Below are 24,796 nucleotides of genomic sequence, written 5' to 3' on the forward strand. Positions count from 1 at the left end.
GGACAATTTAGAGATGCCAATTAACCTAACATGCATGTTTCATATCACTGCGTGCTGTGTAGACCGTGCAGACCGAAGTGCAGACCGAGCAGCCCCCTGCTTCCGAGCAGTAAACACCGTAACAGTCGCGGTTGTCGGCAGGTGGCAGCACGCAGTGATACGAAGGGAGAGAAAATAGCACCAAGCGATTGTGTGGTCTGACTATTTTCTGGAGAACGATTTTGTGTTGCAAATGTATTACTCTTTTGAACGCATATTGTTTTGAGAAGCAAAACGCTTTATTTTTGTGACCCCAGCCAACTAGCCGGACTACCTTCATCAACGGCAAAACAAAGCTGGAACTCGGCTCACAGGACGCAGCGGGGGGTAAGTCAATGTTCATAAATGATATTGCTAATATGGAATGTCATACAGCTTCATGTCAAAAGAGGCGAACTATCCCTTTAAGACGCGACTGAAGCTTGTTATAAATAAAACAGAAATAAAAGGAAACAGCAGTTTAATCCTAAAAAAGTGGGTCTTCGCAGATACTCGTGAAAAGCTAATCTGGACACATCTTTAGCAATGTGAGCAAAACCTGAAGTAGAAAACGAGTTGTATGAACTCCGTCATGGCTGCACAGCAGATAAAGAGATCGTCCGGGATGCAAGTCACATGCGTCCTTGTTCATGGACCAAAAGACAGACAAAAAGACATGACCACAGAGCTGGATCAGAGTTCTTTGAAGAAAAATCGACCTCTCTGCAGATGATGGAGAGAGCAAAGTGAAGGGAAGAAAGGGAAGAGTTCACGAGCCAGAGCAGCGTCCCATCATTTCAACACGCCTGTGTTTCTGTTGCGGCCGGAGCAGCTTCTGCTGCCAATGGAGCTGACACAATGGCGTTAATTGATGTGTGTGTTGCTGACGGAGGCAACTAGATGAATACGAAGCCGCAGAGGAGCACTCGCTGAGCTCACAATCAGACACACCAGAACTCATTGGCTGGCCTTTCAGCGTTCAGCAGAATAAATGCTCTGCAGGGTTAAGTGGTGAAACAGCTTCTGTCCACCTGCTGAAGAGCAGACAGAAAGCTGGGAGACCAGCATCCAGCAGGGTCCAGCTCTGGGAGCACATCATCTCCATGGCACCAAGTCTTCAGGGCTTTATTTACGACACCAGTCAAAGTTTTGACATCAGCATTCATCTTCAATCAGTGTCCATACTGGTACTGAACTTTTGAATTCCTACATTTTGCCTCTATATGTTAAAAAATCAAAAAATTGAACGATTCCTTTCAGGTCAGAACAGAGCCCGAGGAGCAAAAACAATGCAGGAGTCCAAACACTTACAGGATGGATTGTGTATCTATGCATAATAATGAGCGACTGCGGGGCAGCACACGGGTCTCACCAGCCGAAAGGCTTTCAGCGATGCTCATTTTACTACGTTAAGTTTGTGTGCAGCCGAGAGCCATTCTCTCTCCCCTCCTGTTGGTCATGCAAGAAAGCCTTCCTCTGATCTCTGAAGCTTACCACCTTGTTGTGTATTCATAGTCCAAGGGGGTACACACAAATCAGACAGCTCAGCCCTGCATATTGCCTTCTGCAACATCCTCAAAAATCCATTTCTGCTATTGGCAAGACATCGATTTGCTGTGAATGGATGGCGAGTCCAGACAGGAGGAGATGATACGGTGTGAGGCGGTTAACACAGGAGACACTTACTCACACACACACTCACACACACACACACACACACACACACACACACACACACACACACACACACACACACACACACACACACACACACCACAGAACTGGTGGATAAGTGTCTGCAAGCCATGTGGGCTCTGTCTATTGCAACACTACTAATCCAGCAGAATATGTCTTCTCACGGCACTAAGTGAGCCGTGAGAAGAGGAAGCCCTTGTAATCTGTGTTATCCATGGTAGGTCCTGCTTGGGGGGGGGGGGGGGGGGGGGGGGGGTCAGTCCCAAAAACTTTGGGACGGAAATTCAAAGGTCACATTATCCACAATATGAGGCAGAACTTGTTACTTAAAATGCCAAACCATGATGTTTTCCTATTGGGTCAGACAGAAAACAACCTAGGATCTCTCACCACTATATATACCACTATACCTTTCTCACAAATAGACCAAAATCAACCACGTCCTTGCCCATGGAAGCCAAACATTGAACTGACCAATGATACGCTGGTACTGGTAACTGATTGAGAAAGTTAGAGAAAGTAGAAGCATAAATAGTAAAACACAGCTGATGTTCTTTATGTGTGCTTTGTGTGAAGCATATTCTATGTTCATAGTTAGCCTCCATCGATGGGATTATGTCTGTTCCTGGCTCTTTTTGATTTCTTGTTTTAGCTCAGGTGCTGTGGCGGTACCTGGCCTCAGGTGGTACATGTGTGTAGGCAGTAAAACCAGGTCTGTTTTTAAGATTTTATAAGCTTTTCCCTCTCTATCAAGTCTCTGGGGTGTTGGGTTGCTCCTTTATCAGACCTTTGCCTTAAAAAAAATGCACAAATGTGGGGATTTGCAGTCTCGTTGTACTTATCACCTCTGAGGAGCAGGCTTAATTTTCCACAACAAAAGTAAAAAGGTAACCAGCGCGTGGAAAACTGACATGGAGGGCTGTTCCAGTTCAGTCTCACAAGATAACAATTATTCAAAATGTGGCAGTGGAACTCAAACGGCCCCGAAAGTAACTGGAGAAAATACCTTAAACAGGTGTTTGAGTGTCTAAATAGAGATGTTTGCTCAACATGTGTGTTGAGTTTAACAGTTCAAACATGCACACATTCATGTTGAGGCAACGTATTTCTATTCAGTCATCCTGATGTGTGCCTTAGTTTTCTTTTTAATGTTGTACAATGGTCATACTTTGCACTGCCTGCTGTGAGGAAACATTCAGACAACGTGATGCAAATCTGTCGGATTGGATTTGATATCGAAGCCTAACTACGTGTTTTTTAATCTTTAACGCTTATTGTGTTTTTAGTGATATTAAAATCTAACCAAATGATTTTATGCCCAACCCAATCTAATACAGGGCTTAGTGTCAGGCCATCGTCTACACCCTCCTCTCGCCTTTGGAACATCTAATGCTTGTGCGATATTCCATTTGTGACAGTTTAATCAAATGCAAAATGTAAGCATGCTTCAATTTGTGAAAGAAAATGTAGCATGCTGTGTTTTTGGAGCCCTGCATGGGAAACTGCAGTGTTTTGCGCTGGTGTGAGACTGTGTTGGCTCTGCTTATAATCAATATATTCTGAGCTGGGAATGAAAACGTGTTGCAAATAAGATATGGTTCAATAATGGGTAGATTAAGGCCATAAAGCACTTGGTCAAGACCCATAGGTTGTGATTGTTAGAACATTTAACAAAGAAAAGCAAATGTTGAAATGCACATCTTGTCACGATCACGCTTGGTTGTTGTTGCTTTGGTTTCGGAGTCTTAGGTGAGGGTTGGGCAGGTTTGCTGGGAGCCTCGGGCGGACTCTGGATTGCTCCTGCCATCACACCTGCTCCTCATCTGCCTTCATCAAGACACCCTGATAGGAGCAGCAGGAGCAAGCAGTCTCTGCAAGATTGTCTTACTTCCCAAGTGGTAATTCGGCCGACTCCTATATGCTCAGCGAGTTTATTTCCAGCTCTTACCTTGCCTTTTGTCTCCCTGCTTCACTTACCGACCTGCTCGCCCTGCTGCCGACTCTGCCACTGCTCCACAGCCAGCGCCCTCCCCTCTCTCTCAGATTTAGTAAAGATAAAACCAGCCATTACATCTGGAATATCATTATCCAGACTCCTCCTAACTACTTCTCTCCTACATCAGAGTACCGCCTTACCTGGATTCTCCTGTCAGTCTACCATCCCCTCCTCCGTACAATTAACTCTGTTGACCTTTATCCTCTCTGTTTCCAGTGTCTGCTCTTGCGTCCCAGTAGCTTTAAGGTGGCTAGCAACCTAGCCGTGACACATCTCACATTTATCTTAGCTGAATGGCAGTACTGAAAATAAGCTGCAAGCTTTGGAACCATCTTATATCAAAGAGACCTTTTCCAAATTTCTGGACAGGTGGAAAAAACAAGGACGGTTAATCTAAGGGCGTGCTACAGAGTCCAGGCAGCCTTTCCCAAAGCTCTACTGGCCCTGTGATGCCACGCTGTAAGTGAAATATTAATGCGCTAGAACTGTGTCTCACACACACAAACACCAACAAAATGACAGAGTTTTTTGTTTTAACAAATTAAATGATGAAACTTCCATGAGGAATTCTGTATGTGTGCGCAGTTTAATGACCTGACGTCACAACAGAATATGTTAAAGGCCACAGTTATGGCTGACACTGGCCCACAGAGAACAACAAGCTCGGATATGTTTCACAATTACTGACCATGGATTCTGAAACGACTTTGTTTTGCAGATGTGGACGAAGCTATTTCACTTTTTCATTTGGATTCACATCAAGCTAAAATGTGGAAATGTTGAAATCTGGTGGAATGGCTGTAATTACCTAGCAACGGAGGGTTTATGCTGTATAATGAGCAGAACTGAGCTGTAGTCACCACAGATGGGTCATTTTCAACACGTGACCTTCTTGAAACCAACTGTTTATATGTATCACACTTGTTCAGATCACAGGATGCAACATGTGGTCGGTGGATATAAAAGGGAAACATCCCTTTTCAGTGCTGTTTGGCAATGATTAAATAATCCTTTAGTCTTTCTTCTTCATTTTGTTGCAGCCTATAGATATGTTTGCTTGCGGTGAAATGAATCACCTCTCCAGGCACAATCTGCCCGTTTCACTCCCTCGTGGGCAGCATCCTCTGCTGTGAAGTATAAAGCAGCCAGCTGCTGTAGTAGTCTGTGACCATTTGCATATCCCTTTTGGCTACTAAACGCTCATCAGCATTCACTGTAACCTCCAGTGATTAGACTCACAGAGCTGCAGGGTCGCTATAAAATAATAACTTCCATTGTTTCCACTAGTTCCACTCACTCCTGTTGCCTGAGACCCTGCAGATGTTGTGCCAGATCCATACATGATGTCCATTTGCTGGGAAAGGATTCAACCATTCATGATGCAGCCTGTTTCTGCTTCTATGCATCACGTTATACAAATAATGCAAAATAGTCTCGGAGTGCTGCGAAATCAGCAGCAAATTTACATGCAGAAGGAGATCTGTGGTGAGAAAATCCCATCATCCTCTGTGGGTGATTAAATACTTTATTACTGTCAAATCAGTCCATCCCTGACACTTAACAGCAAAAATATCGATTTGTTCCAATTAGCAGAGACATTACATGTCTTAAAATAAACAGGTCAAATATTTGCTAATTTAACCATCTGAGAGATACTCCGGAGAGAGGGTGCTAATGACAATCTGTAACAAGAGAGGAAGAGAAAAAAATGGCTGTGAGAAAAAATAAAGGAGCAGCGCAACTGAATGTATGACTGACTGCTTTAATTAAGGTCGAGCATATGGTGGAAAATAACAAATATGGAGAAAGACAGTCGAAACATTGTCCTCCATCTCTCAGTCTGAATGCTCAGCTCCTCCCCCGTGCGTGCGGGATTTCATTTCATCAAATCCTTCAACTTGGACCACTTAGGCTGAGTCGCACTTTTTACTACACTCACTGCATTTGGGCAACGCCACAACTTGCAGCAGTTCCTCTCTCACAGCCGAACGCAAGTTCACCCCGAAAAGGCAGAGCGAAGACTCGGGGTAAGGACTTCTGCTATCCACAGCATCCTTCTGAGCTTCCAGCGATGGAGGGAGAGGTCACATTTTGCCCAAAGTGGTCCAGTGCGCTTTGGTTTTTGATTTTCTTGATGTCCTGTTTCTACGTCGCCGACGCTGAGATAACTTGCAGGTCATGTCAGCCTGGAAATAGCTGGCGTCCACAGGAATTACTGCTGAAATTTGACACAAGTGTGGCCGCAACAGGGCTAAGGGGAGAAGTTTTTGGGAATGAAGACCAGGCTGGGAGTGCCAAGAGTCAGCGGCTCCGCTGCAAGGCTGGGTCCGCAGAATGCGCTCGAAACCGGGCGGAGTACACGGAGCCGAGGCTGAAACGGAGTTCAGACAACCCGCGCGCAGAAAATGCTGAGAACGAGTTTGCAAAAATGAAAGTTTCTCTCCTCAAAATGAGCGATCAGCGCAAGAAGAGCGATGGCGCGACTTCTCCCGTCCGTCACAAAGAGCGCGCCAGGAGGGACAGTGATGTTGATGAAGTCAGAAACACCGGCTCAACCCAAAAGCAAGACCCGGGAGTGGGCACCGGCTCGGCGGCTGTGCGCAGAGGGACGCGCTCTGAATTGCGCTGGAGCGGAGAGGAGCGCAGATCCGCCGGGACGAGGCAAGAGGAGCTAAAACTTAACAGTTCAACGTTCGCATTGACCGGGGATTCATCTCACAACCAGGCCATGGTGCACTGGTCCGGACAGAACAGCAGTGTAAGTGATTTATCTCGTCCGTTCAGGTGTTTGTGTCTGTTTGCGCCACAGAGAATGGAAGTGTGCGCCTTTTGCTGGCTGGCTTTGGGCACACTAACCTCTGCCGATGTGCTTTGAAAATGCAAGTGTGGGAATGTGCGCGGGTGTGTGCGCGTAAGAGAGAGAGTCGAACAGCGAGACTTCATTAATTAAATTGTCACATCCAAGTATGATATGAACCTGCTGCCTGCCATCACTCATTTCCTCACTTTTTGACGGAATGAATCAGAGGCCAAGTTCTATCAATTCAGCACCATACTGAAATCTGAAAAATTTGAATTGAGGGCTAGAAGATGAGGGCTTGTATTTTTTTTAAGTAGTAGGGTGAGAGAGTGACTTCCAGGAGACTTGAGAGGGGAGAGTGGTGGAATAGAGGCTTTATATCAGAGAGATTCTTAAGTCTGAGCAGCTGAACCGATGTGTGGATCAAGCTGTTCACGGTGTGCACAGAGCATCTCTGTCCGGAGGGCAGGATTTTCAAGTAGCACTGCAGGCTGTGGGAGAGGTGATTTAAACCCTCCTCCTCCCTTTGCTGCAGCAGGTATCATGAGCCACTGGCACTGAGGGGTAGCAAAGTTTCTGTAGAGACCCTCAGTGACGACAGCAATGAGAGTATCAGAAGAGAGCTCAGCCATGGAGTTCACGATCAGACATGTGTGAACATATTCATAAAGCAGATGACCATCAGCTGCTGTGTGTTAGACCTCAAATTAAAGCGAATGTGTGATCAGTGTTGTCGATGGTGTGATCGATTGGAGGAAAAATGAATGATTTATGTTCAGGTTGTGATCTGTACACACACACACACACACACACACACACACACACACACGCACACACACACACACACACACACACACACACACACATTTAAATAAACTTTGAAATGGGAACATTTTTCCTCTTTTAGCAGAAAAGGCTTTTATGTGTGTGTGGGTGTTTCAACATCATTGCTGGATGTAACTGTCCAGGTGAGGACGACCCATACCTGAGTCAGACTCAGGATGCTCAGAATTTATTCAAATGATCTCAGTTTTAGAGTAAATAAAAATACAGATGAAGATGGTTTGAAGCCATATTGAGACCACCTCATCGTGCCTCAGAATGCAATGAGGAACACTGTTTTTTCGGAACTCTTCTGCCTGAGTCCCTTGGTGCATTCATGTGTTGTGTATGCAGCTCTTCATTAGCAGGCAGTGCAGCTGGATGTGTCACCATGTGCAGCGTCGCACAGAGCAACACATTTCTTAACCAGTTACACCAGCTGTCCTGTATATAGCAGTTTTGTTCCCTCTTCAGAGACAACATATGATGAACAGTCATGTGAAAAAAAGAGTAAATTCTCTTTCAATTCTAAGGCTATACATATTCAGGACATAATAAAAGATCATGTGAAGCAGTGTGTGAAAGATTAAGTCCACCTTTAATGCTTCCACAGGAACTAAGAGGGTCAGTAGCAGCCAGGAGCTGCTGATCAATGCTCTGATTAACTGATCATCAGTCAGTGTGAGCACCTCTATAAAAGCAGAAGTTCTGTCAGTTTGCTGCTCTGCAGCATTCAGGTGTGTGTTAACACGATGCCAAGGAGGAAAGACATCAGCAATAATCTCAGAGAAGCAGTTGTTGCTGCCCATCAATCTGGGAAGGGTTATATGGCCATTTCCAAGCTATCTGGAGTCCATCATTCTACAGAGAGAAAGATTATTCACAAGTGGAAAACATTCAGGACAGCTGTCAATCTTCCCAGGAGTGGACGTCCCAGCAAGGTCACCCCAAGGTCAAAAACCCAAGAGCTACATCTCAGACTCTGCAGGCCTCAGTTAGCATGTTAAAGGTTAAAGTTCATGACAGCACAGTTAGAAAAAGACTGAACAAGTATGGCTTGTTTGGAAGGGCTGCAGGAGAAAGCCTCTTCTCTCTAAAAAGAACATGGCAGCACAGCTTAGGTTTGCAAAGCTGCATCTGAACAAACCACAAGACTTCTGGAACAATGTCCTTTGGACAGACCAGACCAAAGTGGAGATGTTTGCTCATAATGCACAGCAGCACGTTTGGAGGAAACCAAACACAGCATATCAGCACAAACACCTCATACCAGCTGTCAAGCACGGTGGTGGAGGGCTGATGATCTGGGCTTGTTCTGCAGCCACAGGACCTGGGCACCTTGCAGTCATTGAGCCCACCATGAACTCCTCTGGATACCAAAGTGTTCTAGAGTCAGATGTGAGGCCGTCTGTCCGACAGCTAAAGCTGGGCTGAAACTGGCTCATCAGCAGGACAAAGATCCCAAACACAGCAGCAGATCTACAACAGAATGTGTGAAGAAGAAAAGAATCAAGGTGTTGCAATGGTCCAGTCAAAGTCCAGACCTCAGCCTGACTGAGATGCTGTGGTGGGACCTTCAGAGAGCTGTGCAGAAACCAATGCTGCAAACCTCAATGAGCTGAAGCAACGCTGGAAAGAAGAGTGGGCCAAGATTCCTCCACCACCATGAGAGAGGCTGATAACCTCCCACAGGAAACCATTACTTCAACTCACTGCTGCTGAAGCTGCTGCTACAAACTGCTGGATCAGGGGTTCACTTAGTTTCTCACACACTGATTCTTTTAAGCTCTCGTTTGAACTTGATAGTCTCTTGCTATGTTAAACCTTCAATTGAAAGAGCTTTGTCTGGCTTTAGATTTAAGCCTGAGCTATACAAACATGCACTAATGCAGGCCTAAATTCTTGTTTTGGTTTGTGAACACTCAGAGAGGGGACAGCACTCGGGGAAGCCTCGAAAAAACACGCCGTAGTACAGCACAGTTTAAAAATACTGATCGTCTTTGAGGTCTGATCTTTATCCGCTTGTTCTTCAAAGTCAAAACATAATTAGAGCAAATTCAAAGGCAAAACAACAGAGAGAATGAGCTTTTTTCTCTCTGAAAAATCCTCGGATTGATTCTGCTACGCATTGAAGTCCTGACTGCTCCACACCACTTAGCCTTGTCTGTAACAAAACCAATTTCAGTCAAACACATATCGCCGGCTCACATACCCTCCACTTCGCTCCTGACTGAAGCTCCATCCTCCGCCTCAGGTGTTTCTGCTGGCCTGACAAACTGCCGCGGCTCCCGACTGAAAACGTCCTCACAGCGACACCCTGAATCTCTGAAACCGCTTTAAGGATTTCTCTTCAACCTTCTCTGCTTTCTTACTTAATAAAACAACAGACTCGCAGCTCTATTCTGAGGCCCTGTTCGCTTAAGAGCTGTGAGCAAACTTGTGAAACCGTGAAATAATCGGACTTACTCAAAAATGTGTCAGAATAGAAGAAAAGAGATCCCACATGAAATATGTAGAGTTGTTGCTGTAATCATGAGCAGACGCGCTCGGCGTTCACCGTCTGCGCTGCTGTATAAATAAACAGACGTGTCAACAACATGCCACGGAGCTTAAGTGAGAGGGATAAGTGCTCCGACGCTCTTAATATTTAACCTTTAATAATTTTACAAAGCCCACCTCTCAACCATCCCACGCTGCAGGAGCGCTCTATGCTAGCTTGAATCGGAGGTTCTGATTGTGACTCATGAAATATTGGCAATACAAGTTACACAAGCCGTACACAGCAGAGGGAGAACAACACAACCACTGTGTGTATGAATGCACACACAGCAGCTGAATGAACTGCCCTGCTTTTAGAAAAATGCTGTTATAATAAGAAGAATTTACACAAACCCTGCCCCTCGCTTTAACGTGCATGTTCATCTCTGTGATGTGCTGTGAATGCTGCTGCATGAGGCTCTGCAGAGTTTACTAAAAGTTCACGATGTGATCGTGACCTGAAGCTTCTCTAAAACCCTGCAGGAGAGAGGTCTCAGTGTTGTATCAAACTGTACTTTTCCAGGACTTACTTTGAGAGTTTGTGAGTTTGTGTTGGAGGATATTTGGGAGCTCAAGAGAGCTGCTGAGAACTTGTTGTGTTGCGTTGTGTAGGTGGAGAGATCTGCACTGTAGGATCGAGAGGAGAGATCATAAGCCCAAAGAAGATGTCTGTGTTATTAGTGTGGCTGATGTGGAACAATGTGGTTTATCTCCTTGAATGATACTGACACAGAAACACTGCAGACACGATGGTTTGGCAGTAATCACAATGTCAACATTCACCCCCTAAATCAGGCTGAACTCTGTCAGCACTGCTAATGATTCATCACAAATTATCTTGGCACTCAATCACTGGAATACAGGTGTTTCATATTTGGGTCCAATATATTTTCATTTTAAATAATTACAGGGCAAAATGAGAACATTATCTAGTTTTTTTCCATTTAGACTTTTTCACCTCTCAAGCCTGAGGCTTTTTTTTTGTTCGTGTATAATTTCCACCTCAGAGTCCGGCCGTTACAGATTTGCACCTGTAAGGCCAGACACCCTGATGTCAGGGGAAAACGGTTTCATTGGCCCGATCCAAACTGTCCAACAGAGTAAAAAACAGCTTTACAACAATCTAAACAGACAAATGCAGCAACTCTACTGACTTTAATGCAACTGTCATGTCTGTGGGTTTTTGCCACGTTTTTAGTTTCTGTTTAAGTTTTTAGTTTTCCCATGTTTTAGTTTTTCATGTCTTAGTTTTGTTAAGTTTTCGGTTCAGGTCTTGTTTTTAGTTTTTGCCATGCTATGCCACCTCAGTCTTTCTCCTGCCCTGCCATCAGCTTCACTTCCTTCACCTGTGTTTTCCCCATCAGCTGCACTCACTCACCAATCACCCTCCTCAGTAATTAGTTCCAGAATTCCCCATGCACTTTGTCAGATCCTTGCACTTTCACGCCACGTCTTCTTGTTCAAACCAAGCTAAGTATTTTCATGTCAAGTCTTTTTTTTTTTTTTTTTTTTTGGTCACAGTCATGTTTTGTTTTCACAGTCTCGTTTTTTGTCAACCGGCTCAGCCGCGCTTTGTGCTAACTTTGTTTTAGAAATAATAAATCAAGTTTTGCTTTCGCTTCTGAAGTCCGCATCCGTGTCCTTCTACGCCTAGCATCCATCTTTTTTGTCAACCACTGACACATTTGAATAGTACCCTATAGTTCTTTCACATCTCAGCGAACAGCTAGTTAACTCTCCTCTACATGTAACAGAAACATGACCACTAATCTGCTTACTTCATGTCACTGGCTGGAGCTGCATTGAAATTCTAAAAAAAAAAAAGGTTCCAGGTGAAGAGCCCTCTCAGCTGGGGAGTTGTGCCATACTGCTCAGATGGATGCAAGACATGCAAGGGGACCGCATTATTTACATTAGGAAATGTCAGGCATTAAGTGCTTCAGGCTGCCACTCAGATGGATTCCGGGTGACATATTGCTGTCAGACTAAGAAGTCGACTTTGAGCTTCTGGAGACATGCAGCAACCTATGCTGGAGCGCGTCCAATAAAAGAACTCAGGCAGGGAAGTTATAAAATCATACCCTGTGGCAACAACATGGTGTCTCGCGTTTTTATGCACACGCACACACGTAAGATATCAATAGATCTTGTCACCAATTAATGAGGCGTCGGTCACATTGCGCTCTCTGAGGAGTTGCGAGGCGCTCACTCACATATGCTGTCTCAGTCGACAGTCTTACACCAGCTCTGGTTGGTGTCGAGGGAATCTATTTGTGCTTGAATCCCGATAGCCATGGCAACAACCAGCCCCAGATTTTATTCTCCATCTCTACCGCACTCTGCCTTCACCATCAAGGCCTCATAATTTGCACATTTTCAGGTATTTGAGGACCGTCAGGGCTTTGTGGAGTTGTGAGATTGAAACCGCTTGTCCGAAATGACAGAAATCAAGCGTGATTTAGAGCAGACGGACGCACATCAGGCGCAGCGCGGGAGGGAAACCTGGCGTAGAAAGGGGGCATGGAGCTCAACTCAAGTATAAAAACCTGCTCTTGACAACGCACTCATGAAAAATGTAGTGTGCATCTGCCGGTGGTGCTGCTGGAGGGATGCTGATGAACGTCTCTGAGTCACTTTAGCTGTGTGATCGCTCATCATGCTCATGCATCAACTTATGCATAAACACTGTTTCGTGGTCTCCAGATTTTGAATTCTTAGGTTCTTTGCTTAAATTTGGACTTCCCCATTATCACACAGAGAAGTTGACACATTTTTGTAGATCTATCGTTGATCAATCTTCTCTGAGAACTATCAGGAAAAGAAAACTAAAAACCTGAAATCAACCTCCTGCATAGAGAGCAGCTTGAGTATTTATTTCCAGTTAAAGTATTAATACCACTGCAATCATTTTCCCATTTACTGTCACTGTCAGGCTGCTGACGAACTTGCTTTCTGAAGGTTCTCACAGTTATAAATGGAGTTGATGGAAGGTTCACCGAGTAATTCACCTTCATCTGTTGGCCGAACTGAGAAGAACAGAAAAAATAACATTTGTCCGATTCTTTTGAAGGATGAAATTAGATTATTTTTGTCCATTTGCAGTTTCTCTTTATATTTTGAAAATCCTCCATTTATCTGTATCAACAGAGTTACCATCAATCTGCATTTGGTTGCAGTTGGTTTTTTCCACAATAACAAGCACAATAATTGATCCACCCGTAATTTATTTTTATTTGCTTCCAATTAGTCAGACATTTTAAGCTTTTAAAGTGTCCTGATCAATAGTTCTGCAGCTTTCTGTGGGTCTTTCAAAGTTTTTCTATTGAAATGTTCTGCTTTTTCACTCATTTTCAGTCCTTGTACCTGAGCATTTTCAGAGGAATATATGTTTTTATTAAGCCACTTAACACTGACAGCAGAAAAAAGGCTCCTAACTCAAGGGATGAACCAATGTTGTGTCCACACATAACAGACAACTTAGCAAAGAAGCCATTTTAAATTGGATCTTTAGGCACTTTGTTACCAGCAGCCTGTCACAGAGACACATCATTTGTTCCCATTTCTTTAGTTGCATCTATGAAAATCAGCAAAGATAACACAGTTTGACAGACAGAAAATAGGATTTCTGCAGCAACAAGGTGATTCCCAAAGAGCTGTTAGCTGAAAACTTGGCATATCTCAGCATGGTGTGCAGTGTGTCCTTAAAACATTTGAGGAAACTGGACAAGTGGAGGACAAAAGAAGAAGTGTCAGGCCTAAAGAACTATCTACAGCAGATGAACAGGATCTGAAAGTGATGTCCTTAAGAAAGAGGGAAAAATCCAGCAAAGACCTGACACAGGAGCTGAGAGATGCATCTGGACCTTCAGCTGATCCATCTGCTGTTGGCCCAAGCCTCATCAGAAATGGGCTACATGGAAGGGTGGCTGTCAAGAAGCCGTTCTTAAGGAAGGGAAACAGGGAGAAAAGGCTGAGCTGTGCTTATATTTGCACGTTTCAATGAATCATTGCATTTCTTTACCATTTTCCTGGCCAGATATGAAGTAATCTGACAGCAAAAGCAAAAGCAAAAAATATGAAGGCATCAACAAAATACAAATGATGATTACTTTTAAGTACCTTCACAAATTTGTTTTTGTATTGAAAAAGTCAAAGTTTTAACAGCTCTAGTTGTACATAAAACATGAACATCATCTCACACATCATCCTTTCAAGTTACATCTTTGAAAGTTGATCTCGTCACCTGCATACATTTGTAGAAGTCTACTTTTCATGTTTATGTTCTTCCACGTCCTCCTGTCCATCCTCATTATTCACATCCATAACGTGCACCTTGTGTTGGCCACACTCCTCCTGTGTAATGCTGCCATTACAGCTTCCAAATCAGGTTGCAAACATCCAATTTCATTGTGAGTGGAGCATAATCTGTGCGCTCTCCGACCTGATGCGCAGCACATCCCGGGGAGAGTAGGGGCTAAAAAAAGCAGAAAAGACACAAGAAACAACAAACGTAGCCGAAGCCACTGCGTGGGAAAAGCGATCCTTCGGTACATGCCTGGAAGTGATCAGGAAAGTGGATGCTGTCACGCTCCTCTGAGCAGCGTTTACTTGCCATCAGGCTGCGTATGCCTATAAACAAACTAGGTTCTCAGTCTTAATTAAAGCGAAATCCCAAGAGATTCCCTCCACTCCGAAAGAAAAAATGACAGGTAATGCATTCTGTAAGGTGTGAACACTTTATTTAACTCCTCCAGCTGCTTGTGTGAGTATTGCTCCAGTTGGTCCTGCTTTTCTTTAGTTTTCAATCATTCTTTTGTACTTTTTTGCAGACCACTCCATTTGCAGCAAGTAGGTGTGAGGAAAAATAAATCACAAAACGGATGATTATGGTCCTCAGACCATGGTGTTTGATTGCTCGTGGTACATATATATTCTTTTAGGAAATGTGTTAACTATAAAATCAGGAATCCATTTAAGCAGCAATATAATTTTGGTTTTATAACTCACTCAGAGTATTAATAATATAATCTGAGGGTGGGGCAGCTGATTGTTAACTAATCACAGCAGTTTGAGCTCTTGCCAGGTACTCGAACTTCTAGTGGTGACAGACTGGAGGTGGAATACTGTAAAGAGCTTTGATTGCTGCTAAGAGAGAGAAGCATTCAGTAACAGCTGATAGATTATTATTCATGTAATAGGTTGAAAACGCTATATGTAGAGTTTTATTAAGAAAACAAAAACCCCTCTTAATTTTTTCGAGATAACACTGTAGAGAACTACTCTAACAGAGTGACTTGAACGCATCGTGGATTTACTCCGCCGAAGCGAAAGATGGAGCTCGCACGCCCCTGTGGACGTTTCTTTTCAAGCAAGCTCTTCCACATGCAAACAGATGAAAAATGGCGCTGGCTTGAGGAGACACGCTAATCCAATGTGTCTCCTCATTGATCCACAGGTAAAAGCACTCCCTAAACTCACTAGTTTAAGCTCACATAAAGGTGAATGACTGAGGAACTACTTTTCTCTGTTTTAGGATGACTGTGACGGACATATAGTGTTTTGGCGCGTAGTTAACTGTATCTGCCGAGCGTTAGTAAAGGCTCTAGTATGGTTGCCGCGTCTGCTAGCGCGAGCGGTGTTGATGACGTCACGATTTTGTGCCGGCTATATATAGTGGCGCAAGTCGATGCGCCAGTAGTTGCAATTTTCTCCGTCACAGAGGTGGCGCTGCTACGTGAAGGTTAGCGCTACTCTATTCAATTTCAATTCAATTCATTTTTATTTATATAGCACCAAATACAACAAATGTCATCTCAAGGCACTTAGATAATAAAGTCCAATTCAAGCCAATTGGAATTCAATTCATTGTAATCATAATTATTCATAAAATAATCCAATTCGTTCATATAGAGCCAATTCAAAAACAATTTCCTAGCTAAGGAAACCAACAGATTGCACTGAAAACTTTTTCTTTTTCGGTCCAATCTCCCGTCCTGAGCGTGCCTGAGGCGACTGTGGAGCGAAACGACTCCCTTTTAACAGGAAGAAACCTCTGGCAGAACCAGACTCAGGAAGGGTGGCCATCCGCCTCGACCAGCTGGGGTTTGAGAAGACAGAAAGGGGGGGAGGGGGCCGCGGCGGCACTGTACACCATTCAAAGGATATCTGTTGGAACAGGGAAACACAAGTTAATGACCACAATAATGTCACATATACATAAAGAGAGTAAAGTGAGGAAAGGTGTGACAGATGAGGCCCCCAGCAGTCTGGGCCTATAGCAGCTTAACTATGGGATGTTTCAGGCTCACCTGAGCCATCCCTAACTATAAGCTTTATAAAAAAGGAAAGTTTTAAGCCTGGTCTTAAAAGTGGAAAGGGTGTCTGCTTCCCGGACATTTACTGGCAGCTTATTCCACAAGAGAGGGCCCTGATAACTGAAGGCTCTGCCTCCCATTCTACTTTTAGAAACTCTGAGAACCTCAAGTAAACCTGCAGTTTGGGAACGAAGTGCTCTGTTAGGAAAATATCTTATAATGAGATCTTTATGATATGATGGAGCTCGGTCATTAAGAGCTTTATATGTAAGGAGAAGAATCTTAAATTCTATTCTGAATTTAACAGGGAGCCAATGAAGAGAAGCTAAAACTGGAGAAATATGATCTCTCCTGTTAGTTCTCATCAGAACTCTGGCTGCAGCATTTTGGATCAGCTGAAGGCTTTTCAGAGAATATGTGGGACAGCCCATAAATAAAGAATTACAGTAGTCCAATCTTGAAGTAACAAATGCATGGACTAGTTTTTCTGCATCACTCTGAGACAAGATGTTCCTGATTTTAACAATATTACGAAGATGAAAGAAGGCAGTCCTAGAAACCTGTTTTATATGCGAGTCAAATTATAAATTCTGGTCAAAAATAACTCCAAGGTTCCTCACTGTAGAACTAGAAGCCAAGGAAATACCATCTAGAGTAACTATATAGCTAGACAATTTCTCCCTAAAACGCTCAGGTCCAAAGATTACGACTTCAGTTTTGTATTAATTTAGAAGCAGACAGTTCTGAGTCATCCAGGTCTTTATGTCTTTAAGACATGCTTGTAGTCTGACCAACCTATTGGGTTCATCTGGTTTTATAGATAAGTACAGCTGAGTATCATCAGCATAGCAATGGAAATTTATGCCATGCTGTCTAATACTGTAATGTTACCTAATGGAAGCATGTATAAAGTGAAAAGAATCGGTCCAAGCACAGAACCCTGAGGAACTCCATGACTTACTCTGGTGTGTGAGGAAGATTCTTCATTTACAAGAACAAACTGAAATATATCAGATAAACATGACTTAAACCAGCCTAATGCAGTTCCTTTAATCCCAATAACATGTTCAAGTCTCTGTAATAAGATACTGTGATCGACCGTATCAAATGCAGCACTGAGATCCAACAGGACAAGCACAGACACAAGTCCGCTATCAGAGGCTAAGAGGAGATCATTGGTAACTTTCAGCAGTGCAGTTTCTGTGCTATGATGCACTCTGAATCCTGCCTGAAACTCTTCAAACAGATTATTTCTGTGGAAATGATCACAAAGCTGAGCTGCAACTATTTTTTCAAGAACTTTAGACATAAAAGGGAGATTAGATATAGGTCTATAATTAGCTAACACTTCTGAATCAAGAGTAGGTTTTTTAAGTAAAGGTTTAATTACAGCAACCTTAAAAGGCTGAGGTACATATCCTGTCAACAAAGACAGATTGATCAAATCCAATATGGAAGTGTCAATTAATGGGAAAACCTCCTTTAACAGTCTGGTTGGGATTGGGTCTAAAACACAAGTTGATGGTTTAGAAGAGACTATTGCTGTCGTTAGTTCAGAGAGATCAACTGGGCAGAAGCCGTCTAAATACAAATCAGGTTCTAAAGATACTTCTAAAGCTGCTGTACTTGATGATACATCACTGATAATAGTGGGAAGGACTCCATCAATCTTCTCTCTGATAGAAACAATTTTATTAATAAAGAAGCTCATGAAATCATCACTGCTGAGAGTTAAAGGAATACCTGGCTCAACAGAGCTCGGACTCTTTGTCAGACTGGCTACAGTGCTGAAAAGAAACCTGGGAGTGTTCTTATTCTCTTCTATCAATGATGAATAATAAGCAGTTCTAGCTTTACGAAGGGCTTTCTTATACATTGTTAAACTATCTTTCCAGACTAATTGAGACTCTTCTGAATTAGAGGAACGCCACTGTCTCTCCAGCTTTCTTGCAGTCTGCTTTAAAGCACGCAGCTGTGAATTATACCAAGGAGCCAACCTCTTCTGACTGATTACCTTCCTTTTCAGAGGGGCAACATTGTCCAGTGCTGTACGCATTGAAACTATAGTGCTGTCAACAAGAGAGTCAAGTGCTGCTGGAGTAAAGTTTAGGTAGTCGTCCTCTGTCATATCTGCACATGGCAGTGAAGAAAAGGATGATGGAATTAATTCTTTAAATCTGGTTATAGCATCCTCTGATAGACACCTTCTATATGTAAATTTCTTCGCAGAAACTGTATAGTCAAGTAATGTAAACTCAAAGGTTATCAGAAAATGGTCAGATAAGACAGGGTTATGAGGGAACACTGTTAACTGTTCACTCTCAATGCCATAAGTCAGCACAAGATCAAGGGTGTGATTAAGGCAGTGAGTCGGTCTGTGAACACTCTGAGAAAATCCAATAGAGTCTAATATAGAATTAAAGTTCATATTTAGGCTGTCATTTTCAACATCTACATGAATATTAAAGTCACCCACTACAATGACTTTATCTGTACTCAGCACTAACTGGGATAAAAACTCTGAAAGTCGAGAAGAAAACAATACCACTGTCAAGAGGAGGAATACTGTCATCAATGATACTGCTGCAGTATCTGGATCATTTTTATTTTTCAATTCAGTTAAAAGAGGTGATGGTCTGAATCTCCCGGCATCACCACTTCGAGTCTCTGCCCTCTTCTTTGCCTTCACGTATCTGTCCCGTAGCTTCTTCCACACATTCTTACAGAACTCTAGCTCTTTCCCCAAAGTTCTGCCAATCTCTGTGCACGAGTTTTGGTCCCTGTGCTGTTTCACTGCAGTTTCGTACAGCTGCCTGTACAAACGCACCTCCTGACTGAGCCTGGTCTCACATTGGTCCATCCGGTTCGTCGTTCTCGGCGCAGCCAAGTTACAAAAATCGACTGGTGCAGACAACGCGCTGCGCCGTCTTTTTAAGGCAAGTGCCATGCCTGAAACGTCATTTTGACGTCACGGGCCGCCACCGCCGTGAGCGACACGTCAACTGTAAATCCGCCTTAACACAACAGACATGCTAGGTCGCGTGCCTCGTGCGGTAAAACAAGGTTATAAATGTAATTCAGTGATCTCATAGTGATGATTTGAGATGTGTAGAAATGAGTTTGTCATAAACTCCAGAGAGTGGCGTTTGTTCTCTTTATGTTGTTGTTAAGCCGCTGCCGCCATATTGGCCGCCATATTGTGCATTTAGCAACAGAAGGTTTGAGCTGAATTAGCAGCTTTAGTTAAAGAATCATGGTGCAGTAGGCTGGGCGATATGGAAAAAAAGTCATATCACGATATATTTTTTACATCAGTCGATATTGATATGTAGGCCTGTCACGATATAGAACAAATCACTATTTTGTGAATTTGAATTTGAATTTTCCCTGTTACGGTAAGTGAGATTTGAAGCTATCAGAAGGTTAAATTTTGTTAACCAAATGCAAGTTGAACATGACATGTAAAACTGTTAAAACTATAAAACTGTTAAGTGTGCTGCATTTTGCAGTTTTTTCTTGACTCATTATACATCAGTGGGAGTGCGGTCTGGGAGAAATGTTTACGCCCAGGCAATTTGTATTGCCTGGGCGTAAACATTTGTAGCATCCCCTTGAACCCCTTATTTTCCACTGTTCTTATTGGCAGCATGTCGTTTGCAACACAATAAGCTGGATTTGTAATATCCCAGTGTCTCTCAGATTTTGTGTCATACGGATACTGGATAAAGCAGACTCTGAGGTCTTCTGCTGCTGCTGCACAGGTGTTGTTATCGGGGAAAGATTAGCACTTGTTCCGGGCTGTCTTGGTAAAAGTTAGCATTCTCCGTGCTCAAACGAAGCGCTGCTTCAGGTGATGAAAAAGATTTCTCCTCATTGATCCACAGCCAGTGCACCACAGACCCACAGTGCTTCTTATCCTGTGTATCACATGTTGCTGGCCCAGATAACCCTTGGCCTGCCGCCGGTTACATTTACATCGGTAATTTATCCGTCATCCATTCATTTTCTACCACTTATCTGAGACTGGATTGCAGGAGCAGCAGTCTGAGCAGATATCCATCCATCTCCCTCTCCCTAGCCGCATCCTTCTAGCACTCCCAGGGAAAAAACTCCCAGGTATTCCCGAGAGTGCCGAAAGATATAATCTTTGTCTGAAAGACTTCTCCTTGGAAGCATACGGAAGGTGCCCTGTCCAGATACCTGAACAACCTGAACCGACTCCTTTAGATGCAGAAGAGCAGCGACTCTAATCTGAGTCCCTCCCAAACGATAGAGCTCTTCTGCCAAACTCCTAAAGCTGAGCCAAGCCATCCCTTGGAGCTCACTAATTTCCACTGCTAATATTTGTGATCTCACTCTTTGGGTCAGTAGCCACAGCTCATGACCATAGGCGAGGCTCGGAACGCAAATGGACGGGTAAATCAACAGCTTTACCTCTCGGCTCAATTCTCTCTTCACCACATCAGACAGGTACAGCGTCAACATCCATCATTGGAGTGGCTGCTGCAATCAGCTTGTCAATCTCCCACTCTGTTCAAAGAACCTGAAATACTTTCACTCCCAGCCTGGAGTGGTTATTTCTCTCCAACCAAGGACCATGGCCTCAGGTTTGGAGGTCGCTATTTCTCATCCCAGCTGCTTCACACTCGGCTGTAAACAATCCCAGTGTCTGCTGGAGATGTCAGCGAGATGAAGCCACCAGGTCCACAGCACCTGTAAAACAAAAAAACAAAACAAAAGTGCGATTCTAAATGGACTAAACTGGAAACCCTCCATCACTTGGCTAAGCCGAGAAATTCTGTCCATAAAGATAATGAACAGAATCGTTGACAAAAGGCATCTCTGGAGAAGTCCAACACCCTCTTCTGTTGTGTTTCAGGAAAGAGATTCATCGAATTACGCTTTGTTGAAAATCAGGTGAACAGAATATGGATTATTGAATAATAATTATGAAATAATAACCATTGGTGTTGTGCTTTTCACGTTGTGGAGTTTATGGAGTCTTTGAGAATTACTTCCAACAGCTGTGATTATTCTCTTATGTCAGTCTGTGGAAGCAGAAACAGCCGATCAGTCATGTGATCAGTGATTTTAACATGTTTGCTGCATCAGAACATTTTAACATGTTTGCTGTTTCCATCTGCTCCTGAGTGGAGCATCGAAATGCTTTAAAGTATTACACTGAAGGGCACAAACCTAGTCCGACAAGCCTAAAAACATGAAGTGAAATTGAAGCATCTTTTTTTTTTAATTTGACATTTCTTCTGGGCTTTTCCGATGAACTAAATGAACAACACGGATGGAGACACAGCCGTTAACAGCTAATAACAGGCCTGCTTCTTTAAACATTTTATATGTACAATGTGTTTTGGTAATAGTAGCTAAATAGAAAGCATTTGATGTGAGATTTGTCTTTAAAGGTCAGCAGTTAAGTTTCTGCTATATCTGGATTTATCGTAAAACCAGATATTAGAAACGTCACACTGCAGGTACTTACCTCAGAAACATAGGCACTCTGTTTTCCCGCTGCTGCTGGTGACATTGCTTTCGCTGCCCCGCTGCCCTGAGATGTGATTGACACTTTGATGTGAACAATGGTGATGGCAAAGATGTGGGAAAGAGGAGCTCTGAACACTATTAGGAGAGCACTGAAGCGTGGCTTCAAGGCTGAGCTGCATGGTGGAGCTCACCCACAGATAAGATTTGTGGAAGTTATGGGAGCAAATTAAATTCATGCACCACGCAGGCTGTATTGAGTAAGAGCAGGGACTTAAAATGACTTTGGGATATCTGAAAAAGTTAGATTTGCAGGATGGGGTTTGTGGTGATACGGCTGATAACCTCTGACGGGAAATTTTCAGTCTGCGGCACTAAGATTCATTCGCTGGTCACAGTGTTTATGTGTTATCTGCTTCCTTTCAAACCTCTTCCCTCATGTAGCAATTCAGATTGACAAGGGTGATTCTTGCAGCTGTTGCGAGGCAGCCAGAGGCCTTTTTTTCAGTCCCATCTCGCCCACTGATCAGGTTCAGAATTGCACGAGACATTTCTGTGGCACAAATTGAATCTCTGGCAATCTGTAAACCATCGGAATGTGTCCGAAAGGCAAGATGAGAAAGGTGTTTTCAAGACGTGCCGGCACGCTGAGATGGGCCGGTATAACATGGAGACACAGAGCGGTACAAACAGCTCAGATGGAAGCTGAATAAAAGCCAGAACAGGTGACGATATTTTCTGTATGTTTTGACAAGCACCGTTTCTGTTTTCCTGCTCCGTCTGCATCTGTAGCTAAATGAGAGACCTTGTGTTGCCCACTCATCTCTTGAATTCGACATGATGCATGCCAAACATTTTGTGTTCAAAAGCGAAAACAACAGAGCCTTTCCCACTTTTCTCTGTCTCTTAGAAAAGCCCACACACTTCCTGCGCTGCATGCAGAAATGACCCAACATTACAGATCACAAATCTTTAATGAGACCACTATGACACTGCTGATGATCAATACCTCTTCCTGCATTCTCACACGGATGCTGCTGCATGAAAAACTATAGAACAAAGGCTGCTTTTGTCAACTTATGCTGAAATTTATTTTTCTCACCTCACTTTGTGGTAAAGTTCACACAGCATCTCTATTCTCACAGGCTGCCAGAGTTGGTGTGAAAGGTTCATTGTGGATGCATAATTGTGTGTGTGTGTGTGTACACGTTGCAGCTTGAGAACCTGAGCAAATCTGTCAGTGGGTCTACATGATGAGATTAATTTGATTACAGCTATAGTTGGGTTATGCTCCTTATTTGAGCAAGGTTAATTATCCTTGGATATATGGCGGTGAATGAATGGAATCATAGGCACAAAGCATGTCATACCCTGGTATGATAGGTGGCGCTGTACCCATTTCAACTATTGCTTATAGAGCCACTTCCTGTTGACCTCTTCAACAACAAACTCAGGCATTCGAGAAAGATGGAGAACTCAGAGTAAGATGAAGCTACGTCCCTCTATATTTCGTCTGTGATGAGCTGCTTGTTGCACAAGCGCGATACACAACGGAGCGTTCTCCATCGCGTTTCCGACGGCGACGACAACAGTGATATCGTCTCCTTTGACTTCTGGGTCACGACCCCGGGAAAAAATCTTGAGCATGCGCAGAACGCAAAGTCCAATTCACCACGTGCTTCACCGTCTACAAGCAGGTTTAGTGTGACTTTCAACTGAGTTATCTCGGGGTCTTAATCCGATCCAATTTCTTGTCAGATTAAAGGTAGGGTAGGAGATCCTGGATTTTGAGTCCAGCGAAGCTGCATTTTGAAAATACACAGGTAAAAAGTCCCAACCCTTTTCTTCACTTTCCCCCCGAAGCCACGCCTCTAGAGTACATGAACGAGCACGAAGGTGCACGAGCGCTGTTCTGACAGCAAGCATCGATCGTTGCCGTATTTAGCATTTAGTATATGCTAAATATACGTTTAATAATGCTAGGTGCTAGCCAAGCTGGCTCTAGTTTAGCTTCCTGCCAAGCTTCTGGACATGTAATTGTTCACGGAGCAGGGTACGCGCACAGGGGGAAGGAGGGGGAGGGAGGAGCAGATTGCAGTTTGATAGACGGCATCAGAATCCAATCATTGTGAACGGTCCGTTCACAATGATTGGATAGTGTTTTTCCTAGATTCTAGAGGCCACTAAAACTTTTCATATTTGTGTCAAAACTTTTAATTAATTGGTTGCAATGGGGGTGTGAAGAGTATTTCAAGCAATATGTAAAAATATGTTCCAGAAAAAGATCCCCTACCCTACCTTTAAGGTGTCTACATGAACTTAATAACTGTAATTTAGCCAATTATCTGATCCTTTCAGTGCCATGTAAACCCACTGAGTGATCTTAAACACTAAAGGATAAAGGTTGATATAGCAGACTCGAAGTAGGTTTGATGACTGATTTTACTGAACTAAAATGAAAACAATTCACATAATACAAGTACATGGTTTCAATATTTATTACAGGATTGTGTTTAATTTGTCACAAACAACTGCACAATAGTCTCAGATTTGTTTAAATTGGCAGTTGTGGGGGGTGAATGTGATGTAGTAACACGTGTATGGATGGATTTTAGAGTTGCCATGTCCAACAAGAAGAAAAAGAAAGTTCAATGATGTGACCTAGTTGGTTTACAGTTTGCTATCATGGCTATAACCTGTCTGAAGGGGAGTTTTAACAAGATAGAAATATAAGGATGTTGCAGAGGAAGTTAAATATATCAGATTTCGTCTTTACTTTAATTGGAAGTATGAAGCTGCAGATGAGCACACCAGGTCCCCTTTAACTGTCTGCAACAAAGTTTTCCTGGATACTTATAATTAAGATCCATGAAACCAGATTGTAAATTAATCAAACACGTGACATTTAAACTTCTTATTTCAGCATGACTAATAGCTGCAGTAACACCTCTGCACAGTGGAAGTGAATAATGCCACATTAGTGCTGCAAATCAACACAGTGAATTTTAATGGGGAACTCAGTGCAGTCTGCCACCCATAATAAACACTTAAATCTGATCCTGCGACGATGGGAAGGTAAAACAGAGGCGGATGAAAAGGCTGGTGGTGCTCCTGCTG

General features: G+C 43.3%; 1 protein-coding gene across 5 annotated transcripts in view; it reads left to right on the forward strand.

Annotated features, from left to right (window-relative positions):
* Positions 1–5,624: 5,624 nt before the first annotated feature.
* sorcs1 (sortilin-related VPS10 domain containing receptor 1) overlaps positions 5,625–24,796 on the forward strand; it is a 194,822-nt gene continuing 175,650 nt past the window's right edge. For all 5 annotated transcript variants that reach the window (XM_075463338.1, XM_075463339.1, XM_075463340.1 and 2 more), the window contains exon 1: positions 5,625–6,467. In XM_075463338.1, coding sequence (XP_075319453.1) covers positions 5,781–6,467 — 687 coding nt within the window. In that variant the 5' untranslated portion in view covers positions 5,625–5,780. The remainder of the gene's footprint in view (positions 6,468–24,796) is intronic.

This window comes from Odontesthes bonariensis, chromosome 4, assembly GCF_027942865.1.
Source record: "Odontesthes bonariensis isolate fOdoBon6 chromosome 4, fOdoBon6.hap1, whole genome shotgun sequence".
NCBI classification, from domain to species: Eukaryota; Metazoa; Chordata; class Actinopteri; order Atheriniformes; family Atherinopsidae; genus Odontesthes; species Odontesthes bonariensis.